This window comes from Anabrus simplex, chromosome 1 (genome assembly GCF_040414725.1).
Source record: "Anabrus simplex isolate iqAnaSimp1 chromosome 1, ASM4041472v1, whole genome shotgun sequence".
In the NCBI taxonomy this organism is placed as follows: Eukaryota; Metazoa; Arthropoda; class Insecta; order Orthoptera; family Tettigoniidae; genus Anabrus; species Anabrus simplex.
Genome location: NC_090265.1, coordinates 1,555,500,414 through 1,555,513,768, shown reverse-complemented (window position 1 = coordinate 1,555,513,768; position 13,355 = coordinate 1,555,500,414). Strand labels below are relative to the sequence as shown.

General features: G+C 39.6%; 1 protein-coding gene across 5 annotated transcripts in view; it reads right to left on the bottom strand.

The window, feature by feature from the left end:
- The window catches only part of LOC136880403 (calcyphosin-like protein), a 289,044-nt gene that overhangs the window by 57,715 nt on the left and 217,974 nt on the right, over window positions 1–13,355 (bottom strand). For all 5 annotated transcript variants that reach the window (XM_068229187.1, XM_067153302.2, XM_067153298.2 and 2 more), the window contains exon 2: window positions 9,289–9,442. In XM_068229187.1, coding sequence (XP_068085288.1) covers window positions 9,289–9,440 — 152 coding nt within the window. In that variant the 5' untranslated portion in view covers window positions 9,441–9,442. The remainder of the gene's footprint in view (window positions 1–9,288; window positions 9,443–13,355) is intronic.

Below are 13,355 nucleotides of genomic sequence, written 5' to 3'. Positions count from 1 at the left end.
CACATTTTCTTACTGTTTAGCGGTATCCGAAGTATAGAGGTACACAACAGTGCACCATGCTTTTCAACCTCACGGACACTCGCTGAAAGAAACAGTACGCACAAATTGCATAAAATCAACACATCACCACAATTACCCCGTACATCACAATGTTAAAGTCTGCCAAGAGCAGAACAAAAACCTGACATCTAGCAGCCAAACCGTGAACACGGTCGGGCCGTCATTTCAGCGGCAAATTAGTAGCTATGTCCTGGCCTTGTATATCTCGTAGGCAATGATCTAACATCGTCTTGCTCTCCCTCTCCTTTCCTTACCCTCCATAACAGAGTCCATTATTCTCTTAAGTAACCTATCCTCCTCCATTCGCCTCACATGACCCCACAACTGAAGCCGATTTATCCGTACATTTTCATCCATCAAGTTCATTCCTAATTTAGCATTTATCTCATCATTCTGAGTACCCTCCTGCCATTGTTTCAACCTGTTTGTACCTGCAATCATTCTCGCTACTTTCATATTTGTTACTTCTAACTTATGAATAAGATATCCTGAGTCCACCCGCTTTTGCTCCCGTAAAGCGAAGTTGGTCTGAAAACAGACCGATGTAAAGATAGTTTCATCTGGGAGCCGACTTCCTTCCACAGAATACTGCTGATCGCAACTGCGAGCTCACTGCATTAGCTTTACTGCACGTTGATTCAAGCTCACTTACTATATTACCATCCTGGGAGAACACACATCCTAAATACTTGAAATTATCTACCTTTTCCAGCTTTGTTTCACCAATCTGACATTCAATTCTGTTGAATTCTTACCTACTGACATCAATTTAGTCTTCAAAAGGCTAATTTTCATAGCATACTCATTGCACCTATTTTCAAGTTCCAAGATATTAGACTGCAGGCTTTCGGCACAATCTGCCATTAAGACCAAGTTGTCAGTATAGGCCAAACAGCTTACTAAATTTCCACCTAACTGAATCCCTCCCTGACACTTTGTACCTTTCAGCAGATGATCCATATAAACTACAAACAACAAAGATGAAAGATTACAGCCTTGTCTAACCCCTGTAAGTACCCTGAACCAAGAACTAATTCTACCATCAATTCTCACTGCAGCCCAATTGTCAACCTACATGCCTTTGATTGATTTTAATAATCTACCCTTGATCCCATAGTCCCCCAGTATGGTGAATAACTTTTCCCTTGGTACCCTGTCATATGCTTTCTCTAGATCTATGAAACAAACATAACTGTCTATTCCTCTCGTAGCATTTTTCAATTACCTGGCGCATACTGAAAATCTGATCCTGACAGCCTCTCTGTGGTCTGAAACCACACTGGTTTTCATCCAACTTCCTCTCAACCACTGATAGCAGCCTCCCTTTCCAGTGAATACTTTGCCTGGTATACTACAGTAATCAATGAGATACCTCCATAGATGTTGCAATCCTTCCTGTTCCCTTGGTTATAGATAGGTGCAATTACTGCTTTTGTCCAATCTGAAGGTACCTTACCAAAACTCTATGCTAATCTTAGTACTCTATGACGCCATTTCATCCTTGCCTTCCCAGTATACTTCACCATTTCAGATCAAATTTAATCTATTCCTGCTGCTTTATGACACTGGAGTTTATTTACCATCCTTTCCACTTTCTCAAGCATAATTTCACCATCATTATTTTCCTACTCCCCATGAATTCAGTTGTTCCTGACACCACCAAGAAGATTTCCTTTTACGTTGGGAAGATTTTCAGAATATGCCCTCCCCGTGTCGAGTGATTCCCTGGGATTTATTATGAGTTCACGTGAATTACCCAAAACATTGTTCATTTCCTTTTTCCCTCCCTTCCTAAGATTCTTTATTACTGTCCAGAAAGGTTTCCCTGTTGCTTGACCTAGCCTTTCCAGGTTATTACCAAAAACCTTCCTACGACTTCTTTTTGGATTCAACAACAATTTGTTTTGCTCTGTTTCTTTCACCTAAGTACAATTCCCTGTCTGTATCAGCCCTTATTTGGAGCCATTTCTGATAAGCCTTCTTTTTATGTTTAGAAGCTGCTTTCATTTCATAATTCCATGAAGATGTTTGCTTTGTCCCATCTTTACACACACACACAGTTGTTCCTAGGCACTCCCTTGCTGTTTCTACTACAACATCCCTGTATGCCACCCATTCTCTTTCCATATTCTGAACCTGCTTACTGTCCACTGTTTGGAAGTTCTCACTAATCATATCCATGTACTTCTAATTTCCTTGTCCTGGATATATTTTACCCTTATTCATTAGCAGACAGATTTCACTTTCTCTATCCCAGGCCTAGAGATACTTAGTTCACTACAGATCGGATAGTGGTCTGTTTCACCAAAAAATCCCCAGAAAACCTGTCCATTCCTAACAGACTTCCTAAATTCAAAGTTTGGTAAGATATAGTCTATTATGGATCTGGTACCCCTACCATCCCATGTGTAGTGATGATTGAAGAATGTACTGGTAACTGCTAAACCCATACTAGCACAGAAGTCCAGCAAACACTTCCCATTCCTATTAGCTTCCACATCTTCCCTACATTGACCAATCACAGTTTTGTATCCTTCAGTTCTATTTCTAACTATCGCATTGAAGTCGCCCATTAGCACAATTCTATCCTTGCTGTTGACCCTGACCACGATGTCACTCAATGATTCATAAAAACTTGTCAACTTCATCCTCATCTGCACCCTCACCTGGTGAATACACTGTGACAATTCTCGTCCTAATTCCTCCAACTGCCAAATCTACCCACATCATTCGCTCATTTATGTGCCTAACAGAAACTATGTTGCATGCAATGGTATTCCTGATAAACAGCCCTACCCCATGCTCTGCCTTTCCCTTTCTAACACCCGTCAAGTACAATTTATAATCTCCTATCTCTTCCTCGTTACCTCCCCTTACCCGAATATCACTTTCTCCCAGCACATCCAGATGTATTCTCTTTGCTGACTCAGCCAGTTCTACTTTCTTTCTTCCATAAGCCCCATTAATAACGATAGCCTCCATCAAATTCCATTTTGTTCACCAAGCTGTTTCCAAGGAGTCCTTCGCCTGTCAAAAGAGAATGGGACTCCGTTGTTCCCATAGATCCGGGGCTTGCTTAAAATGTTCCGAGCTCTGTGAATTCATGAAGCAGGATGCTACCCTAATTATACATAGTCCAAGTGAGTATCTCTCCTCTAACTGGCTAGGGACCACCGGTGGATTGTACAGTCCTAGCCGCCTGAGCACAAGGAGGGCCATGACTCAGAACATGTCCCGAGATGCCAACCTCCATTCCATAGCAACTGATATCCCGACACTCAGGGCCACTTACTAGGCCACTCAGCCATTGCACATGATTCACGCACTAGGACGTGACTAGAGTAACCCACACCAAGAACCATCTCATAACAGTGCTCGGAAATTTCACACTGTATATGTTAGGTTACCTACAACATGTTTACGGTATGCACTATATGCCAATGTCTTAGACATATAGTGAAACTAAAACCAGATTATATTTGATATTTGTTTGACAGTTCAACAACATCACTTGTAAGATCACTGGTGTTATATACAGCACATGTAGGACTGAGGTAAAATGCGAAGTGTACCCATTTCTGCTACCAACTTCATTTGAATGGTGATACTGCTACAAGAAGGATGGCAACAAGCGGATATCTCTGCTCATGCTGGAGTGAGCCAGAGGGACGTGTCCAGTGTTTGGAAATAGCTCAGGGCATGACAAATGGTTGCCGATTGACACCTGACAGGATACCCATACAAAAAACATGTAGGCATGATCAGAATTTGTTGCTTTCAGCATGTCGTAGGCACACTTCTACTGCCACCTCGTTTCACCAGGATCTTTGGAGTGCTACACGAGTGAATGTGTCAGATCAGACAGTACAAAACTGGCTGCACAACAGCAGACATATAAGGAGACCTTTGTCAAAAACTACTCTTAAATCACACCACTGGGCAGCTTATGCGAAGTGGGTCCATATCATCAGGAACAGTGGAAGCGTACACAGTTTTCTTGTGAGGTCACCATAAACTTGCACTCTTACAACATGAACATAAGAATCTGAAGATTATTCTGGTGAGAGATTTAACAAGCCCTTCATCCTAGAGTACCGTCAGTAGCAAAGGGGTTATGTCATTATCTGGGGTAGAATCATGCCTTGTCAACGTATGCCTGTAATTCCTATCCAAGGGTAACATGACTGCTCTGGTATACCAAGACCATATACTCCAAACTGCAGTTACAGGATTTGCTGCCACTGTGGACATGGGCTTTATATTAATGGATAATAACTCTTGTGCCAATGAAGCCAGAGTGGTCAATCAGTTCCTTGGGATGCATGACAAAGCAAATGGCATGGCTGGCATATTCTGTGGATATGAACTGTGTTGAACATGCATGGTGTGATAATGTTGATGATGATGCTTGTTGTTTAAAGGGGCCTAACATCAAGGTCATCGGCCCCTAATGGTACAAAATGAAATTACAACAAAAAGCTCAAAATCATCCACTGACCAAAATAAAAAATGTCATGAAGAATGAATGGATGGACATGAAAAACCAAAACAAAAAAAAACAGCGGATCCAACTCAAAAAATGTCATATATAGTAGTATTACTGACCAAGGAACCACTTATAAAGCACAATTCTGAATCGAGTATGCTTGATGTCTAAAGGGGTTCAAAATCCAGGCCTAAGGCCCCTCAAAATGGTACTTATCGCTAGTAAAGTAGAACCATGGTATTTGTCATGTTGGGGTACTGATCAAAAGTAGCGAAGACTCGCGGTGTTCCACACATGATGGTACCACTCACAAGTATTGTACGCAGTACAGGTAACGTAGACCTATGGTGTTCTCACACAATAGCACCACTCATAGCCAACGCAAACCAATGGGGTTCCTCACCTAGGTGTACTAATCACGGGCGCCGGTATTCCCGTGGTGTTCCTCACATAGTGGGTACTAATCACAGGCAACGCAGACCAGCGGTGTTGCTCATATAGTGGTACTGAACACAGGCAACGCCCAGACCCGCGGTGTTGCTCACATGGGTAAGACTCACGGGTACTGGAAACCCACAGTGACCCTCTCACAGCTGCTACTAAGCACAAACCTATTGTGTATCTAACATAGTGGTACTACTCGCAAGTAAAGGCGACCCATGGTTTTCCCCGCGTGATGGTACTAATCAAAAGTAGTGTCATGGTTCTCATACAATCATCCCTTGGTCGCCCCTTTTAGTTGCCTCTCACAACAGGCAGGGAATACCGTGGGTGTATTATTTGTCTGCGTCCCCCACCCACAGGGGGTAAAGAGAGAGAGAAAAGAAGAAAGAAGGGATCCGTCACTTCGAAAGATGAAGGAACGGACGAAGAAAGGCAAGGGCCACGAGGGGCGTGAAAATGAAAGACTCCCTAGGCCTCGAATGCTCTAATACCGTCGGGGTCGGAAAAGAACAAGAGTTGACCAAGGGAGGTCAGACAGGATAGACGAAAGTGAGGAGCCTGGCACAAGTAAGTGAAAGCAATGCCAAGATTCGGCTAAGGGCCCCGTGGTCGCCAATCCACACTCCCCAAGTTGAGAGCCCCTTAGGCCCCTGTTAGTCGCCTCTTACGACAGGCAGGGGATAACGCGGGTTTATTCTACATGTGCGTCCCCCATCCGCAGGGGGTCATGCATGGTTTGAATTGAAGAGAGCAATAGTTCACCATCCTAAACCTCCTGCTAACATTCAGCAACTGGCTGAAGCTGTTATCCAAACATGGGATAATCTGCTCCATCACAACCTGGATTCTTTGGTGCTGAATATGCTTTCATGTTCAAGCATGCTGTAGGGCTGACTGGCTATTCAATGTACTGATCTGTTATACAATGAACAATAATTGTGTGTTCAAAATCCCACATCACCAACTTCGTTGTATTTCTGTTGCTTTTGCATATCTGACTGCATGCTTGTCTTTCTACATACCCTTCATAATGTATATTCATACTAAAGCAGAATATCCATAACATATTTTGAGCATTGTATTAATTTCACATTCATTAGGTCTATCAACTGAAAAATATATGGCCAAGAGACATCATCATTGGCTTCTCACTCTGGTAAACTATTTGAATCCCAGCCAATGTATGAGGGATTTTTTAAAATGGAAAGCCCTATCCCAGTGGTTCAGATTCCATGGAGAAAATAAAAAGTCCCATGGCTACAATCATGATTTCAAGCTTTAAATTTCATTTTTGTTCCGTAACGAAGTGAATTCAATAAAACTTATCAAGTAAATGATAGTACATCAGTCATGGGACATTGTCTATGTCTGGTATACATGTGCTTTAGTTATCACATAATATGTTTAAATTTTATTTGGCTGGAGATGGCCACTAGATGGCTGAAACTAGTCCCAGGACTGATGTAATATTTACTTGATATACTGAATTGAAAAGGTGGGTACTATTTCAACAATCGCGTAAAATTACCAACTTGCTAGCTTATGGAGAACGTGCGAGTCATGAGGTTCAGAGTGCTCAGAATACTTCCCCGAGTTACCTTGCAGGTTAGCGCTGAGAATCGCTAATGTAAATAGTGAGCAAGGAGCTATCAAGGGATATTTTCATTTATGATGGATTTAATGAAACGAGTTTCATACCCTAAAGTGAATCAAATAATACCACAAAAGAGCACGCTATTTCCAATGATATAGTGTGTGTTAAATAACGGAAGGTTTTTACTTTCAATCTGCTTTACGTCGAACTGACGATGGGAAAGGAAAATGCTAGAATCAAGAAGGAAGCGATCATGGCCATTTACCATTTACCTGCAGTGAAAAAAGATTAGCCGGGCTGAGTAGCACAGATGGTTGAGGTGCTGACCTCCTGACCCCACCTTGGCAGGATCAAACCAGTCAACATAGGCTCAGAAAGCCAGCGCCGTAACCATCTGAGCCACTGAGCGCGACTTCACAAAGTTTCTCCCTTAGGAAGTTTAGATGGGGGTTGACAATCACGATATTAATTTTTACGAAAACCTTTCACGTACAAATTTAAAATTGTACATGAAATTGGGTCTTCTATGTCCTAAATGTTAAATAAGAAATATTTTTAAAACATTCTACCCCTAAAACAAAACATTTATTCCTCCATTCCTGATCAACGTACAAAATCAAAATTTCACACGTTGGTTGTATCTATGCTCTAGATGTTGAATAACATCGGGTTTTAAAACAATCCAATTTGTATGGTATTTAAATAAGTGTTAGATCTGAAAATAATCATTCCTCCAAAATCGTTTGACGTACAAACTTCAGGACATTTATAGGGTAGCCGACAGTGGACTCTCCAAAATTTAAAACTTGGAAAGATAACTTTCAATTTAAAACAGTAGCAAAGCATGCGTATCTTGCCAGTACTGTATAAGAGAAAATTGAAAAAAAAAAAAAAAGTTTGAACCAATACATCTACAAATCTCTAATTCGGTAAAATAGGGGTTTATTTGTACATAAATGTGAAACTTACATTTGGTAAAAATAGAACAAAAACTGAAGAAGTTTCAAAATTCAGTTATAATTCCCCTTAAGGGTACCAGAAAGTGTGAAACGATAGAAAAATTCAACTTCCGATGTTTAGTTACGTATTTCAGAAACTAAAAAGAGATAATTTCCCTGAATATTCTTTTGAAATATTGAAAATATATTCATCATTATTTGAGTAGAATATGAAGCTTTTATGTTTAATATTTTTTGTCAGAAAATTATAAAAATAATTTTTAAAAATTCCCCTCAACTTATGTACCTTTTTCTGAGAAAATACTTAAATCAGACCCAAGAAATGTTGTATGCATAATATTTAAACATTTTTTGAGCTGCTGAAGTAAAATCATTGCCCTATTGTTTACACAAGTTGAGAATATTTTTTATCCTAGTTGAAAACTGAAATTTTCTGTAAAATGTTCAATGCTCTTCAAGCTGGCCTTGAACTAATCAAGATATCTGATAAAAATTTACTTCCACAAGCATATCTGTATAGTGTCTAAGAAACTACCAAGTTTTAAATACATTGATGTGCGAGTTTCTGAGAAAAAGGTACACAAAGTTTCAAAAAATATGAATTATGGAAAATCCAAAAAGAATATTTGACTGGTAGCTGGCATCTAATGATATTCAACATGCAGAGTTACGTTTAAACTTAATTTTATTGCCTCAAATATAACTTCAGCACAATAATTGATACACCAAATATTTCAGGAAAGATTGGGAGGTTTTTTTTTTTTAAAGCTCAAGAACAAAAATTGACATTTTTGAGTCTATCACACTTCCCGGTTCCCTTAATACTTTTTGCAGGAAAGAATTAGGATTTATTTACATGGAGAGTGAAATCTGGAATCGGCACAAAATTATCAGATTCTATGAATTTAGTGCTGTAATGAACAAGGACAAGGAACTGATAGGAGGTTATTAATGTCTGCTTTAATAACAACTTACACCACCGTCATCCTCAAGATGTCGATTAAGTATGAATTATACTTATGGTATTATTTCACCATATTTATTTCATGCAGTTAACAGATATCCATTTTTGTCTTCTTTCTCTTTCATATTGAATGCAAAAAAAAAAAAACTTTACACTAGGATTGCTGTAACATTCTGAATTATGCAGTTCACGATGAGGATGTTCCATATGACCTCTATATGTAAATTACGTGTTACAATATAATAATATGCAGACAAATAAAATATTTCTGTGAATCAACACCACAGTTGTACGTTAATTAAACCAGCATAGCCTGCACACTACATCACTGTTTTACCATCTTTAGCACTAGTAGTCACTTGCACACTCCCCGAAAAAGACCAACTGACGATATATCACCAATGGACACGCTAGAACCAGCTGTTGATATTTTGTAAATGTAATTACTTAAAAACATGTTTTAGTTATTCAAATTTTTTTTTTTCATTTTGGAGTGAAAATAAGTATTTTTTCAAGATTTTTTAAATACCAAAATCTTAATTACAACATACATTACTGATACATGAAAGAAGAACTTGAAACCATGCTGTAACAGTTTTCACCACGCTACTTTGTAAACATTAGGTATTTATAGGGGCACTCTTCTTGCACATGCCCTGTCCTAGAAGGGATAATGAATAATCTAGAACTGACAGTGCAGGAAACTAAGTCACCAGGTCTTTCCATTTCGGTCTGATAAACATTCAGACATCCTTTCCGTAGTAGGAGCAGCAGCTGTTACCTGCCGAGCCCGAGAATGCCTGTGGTTCCTCTCGCCAGGCACAGTAACCGCAGCCTCTCCACTGGGTCCTTCACCGTGGCTAACTGCCGCTGGGACTTGTTCATCATGTCTGCCTCCTGCCGGGAGTTGGCGCTCTGCGGCCGGTTCCACATGCCTGAAACATTGCAAATATGGCAAATTAACACTTGCACATCGACTTTTTATTCTGAATAGTGGGAAACAGTACTGACTCCTTCCTTGCTATTTTCTTATGATTATTAGACCGTTATAACTAATGTCTAAAGGACTGCCAAATACCTCTGCCTCAGAAAAGCTTCCCGAGATACCTTTGTTTCCAAAAATGGGTAAGATTAGGCAAAATAATATCACTTGACTAATGGGCACAGTAATAGGGACACCTTTTCATTTTTACGGAAATATCTGCTACTTCACCCAGCGACCTGTTATCTACTTGATATACAGCGAGCACTGGCATTCTGCACTTCACTAGAAGCATCTTACTTTACTCTACAACAGTGTGCTGCCTCCTTGATGCACAGAGCTCTTGCACACTCTGCTATGCTAGAGGCCTTGTGTTTCCACTCCACCATGGTCAAGGACATTTCTCCACATCAGCTACTCGCTGAGGACTTTTGGAATTATCATATTTTGGAATAAACTTCCTCATCAGGATTGGAAGCCCAGCTCTCTGGGCAGGTACAAATGGGTTTGATACCTATATTTACTTTGAAGAATTCTAAGTAGAAATTAATCCCTTCAATCTGAAGGTTAAAAGACTTTATAGAGATTGCATTACAATCATTTATTGCAGCACTTTGCCATTTCCTTGTTGTACTTGTAAATATTAAAATGGTTGAGGATGAGACTACAGTATTTATTGAGCACTCATCACTAGTAACTTCAAGCATTCATTGTGGCACTTTGCCATTTCCTTATTGTTTTTTTAAATATTAATACGACTGAGGATGAGATTATTTCATTAAGTGCTTATCACTTGTAGCTTTTTCAATCAGTGTTGCCTCTTTTAGCCAATGTTTGTCTTTGCCAACATATGACTTTAAATTTACTTTTCACCTTTTCAACTTTATGTTGCTCTTTGTGTCAAACTTCATGTTGCCGGTAATTTCAATTCGACAATTTTGGCAATGCAACTCAGTGTTGCCTTCTAAATGTCAGACTTCGGTCTTACAATCATTCAGTGTCTAACTGCAGATCCGTGGCCTTTTGCTCTAGACCGAGCAAATTTTTCAATTTCTTCTAGTTATTTAATAAATTGTTTAATAAATTTAATAAATTTTAAACCTTTATTCTATCTGTGGTTCTCCACTTTCCCTAAGCTCCTTCATCTGATATCCACTATTTTCTTTCCCCATGGATCTCCCATGCCTTACCCCAAGGAATTAGGGATTGGAATAATATATTATGAGAGATGTTTGATATATTTCCAAATACTTCAGATTAATTTCAGAAAAGACTAGGTAAACAACTGATATGGAATCTTCCGCGTGGCTGACAGTCCTAAATGAAGATTGGTGGTGGATGCTTCATTGATCTATTTTGAGAATGCTGAATGAACAATTCCCATGGAATATAACATCTATTGTTGCCCCAGTTAAAATTGGTGATATCACGAAGTCGAGGTAATGGTGCATCAAATGAAGGATAGAAAAGCAGTAGGCCCCAGAGAAACTCCATCGAAAGGTTTTACCATCTCGTAGGAATACCAGCACCCTGTGTTTGAAGAGAAATGGCTGCAAATAAGGAGAGGTTCAAAGTCAAGTATGTATGTTGGGTATTCTGCCCAAAGGCTGGTTGGATCCTCAACAGGTTCACCATTAGCCTGTTACAGATGGCCTACGTGTCACTGAAGAGGCATACTAGGGAAATGAGGAGTGAGGTAGTTTCCCGTTGCTTTCCTCACCGAGCCAGAAGTTGCTATTGCACATCAGTCTGCCAAGCCCACTGAAATGCATGTACCAACCGACCCTATGAGCGACATTTTCACACCATTCAAAGCAGGGACTGGCTGCATAAGAAATGGCATTATTAGTGTCACTCATACTTCAGCCACTTTCATATTGTCAAAGCTAATGAAAGTAGCCCATACCAGAAGACATAGCGCACTGTAAACACTACATCTTGCTAGCAAAGGCCTCAAAGTCAAGTATGAAAGCATATCCGCTAATTAGATATGAACCTCCCGCGCAGAGCCAAGTCTAGGAAGAGCTTCCTTAAAAACATCTAAAGGACTAGGCTACAGCTGTAGAGGACTAAGTTCTCCAACTCTCAGGATGGAAGATAGCAAGCAAAACCTTAACACTTGGTCATGATGAGAGAGTGATTGTTTGGAAATCCCTAAACAGACCAAGGTCAGGAGTGGGTCAGTCCAAGGTTAGTTTGGTGAGGTGGGACTACATCAATGTTGATATGATCAAGTGTGAATACAGAAAAGATCAAACTAAACCATCAAGCACATGCTCCGTGTTCAATGTGTTCATCTTTTTGCACAAATGATGATGCATTGGATATGGCCAAGGTTTGGTCAAAAATAATATCACATTAAGATTGTTGGAACTGTGTGGTATGTTTCTGACACACAAATAATGTTAAGATATCTTATTATAAGCAGGCATTTTTAAAACCAACTTTATTATAGTTTAATAAGAAACATTTTCATTTTAAGATACAAATTCATATATTTCAAGAGAAGTCCATTTTCAATTGTTTTCTCTGCAACACTACCGCAAAGTAGCCTCAAGAACGGTTTTAAGCCGCTATGCTATGTGGCTACTCAACGTTGTGAACTGAAATACCGTTAAAATGTAGCATGTGGCTAGTTAAACACACCCTCACTAAAACGTATTCTTGTACAGGTGTATTTTTTTAAAAAAATTAACATGGGCGCTCTCTTGAGTGCAAGTTCCCCTTCAGGTCCTATCGCTACTATTTGGAGACAGGCAATATTACATGTTGGACTGTTTGATGTGGCCTGATATCTACAGTTCTGGACCCATTCTGCATGCTACTCTCATGGCATAATGGTTACGACTGGACTGGTATTCATGAGGCCGTACGTTCCAATATAATGTACTTCTTGTTAATTTTTTGGAGAGAAAAAATATAAATACTCCTGTCTCTGATGATTGTTTTAGTAATTAACATCAAATTCATGAATTCATTATGCCAGGACATTTATTATGACATTTTAAAATGTAGCAATTCTCAATAAAAATCTTTGATGACAAACAAAAGGAAAAAGACAAAGCTATAATTCAAAATTTAGTCCATCTTCCTCCCAACTCTATCACATCTCGCAATCTAATAGGCACTGAGTATACTAGTCTTTTTCAAATAATGACTGTTCTCAGCCAACGGCATCTCAGTCATCCTGAACGAGCTTTCACAAATCATCAGGACATCCCTGAGGGGGATGGGGCCAATTTTTCTACATTTGCTTTCTTACTAGTGCCCACATAATCTCAATTGGTCCAGAGAGCAAGGAGGCCAGTCTATCAATTCACTATCCTTTCTGCTCAGAAAAACTAGTCTCAAATCAATTGAGATGTGTGGACTGTTATTTGATTCATTCTTGTTTGATAACGTGTCCTTTATTTCACTGTGGGAAGCGTATGTCACTTGCATGTCCTGTGAAGATATGAAATGGATCTACCGTCACTCCTTTAGGCCAGAACTCATTTTTGTCGACCTTCGGTGCCTCAATTAGTGGGAGCCCAATTTTGAAGACTAATATGCCCTGGAGCTTTTAATTCCTCAAACATTCTCTCCATTAACTCAGCCTTCTTTTATATATGATACAGAGTCTTCTCCACTTGTGTTTCCTTCCAGTTTCCCTATATTTACCCAGGTCATTTTTGTACTGGCCAATAGTCTTATGCTGGTATCAGCTAAATCCTACTTTGTTCCAATGAATGCTGGATGGGCAGAAGGGTGGCTCCAGATCCTGGTATCCTGATTCTTTATAAGTTTAACTTCATCGTCACTACTATAAGTTGATCCTGGTTGTGAGTCTCTACTGTCCCTGTATGTACACCACTACTTCCTCTTTT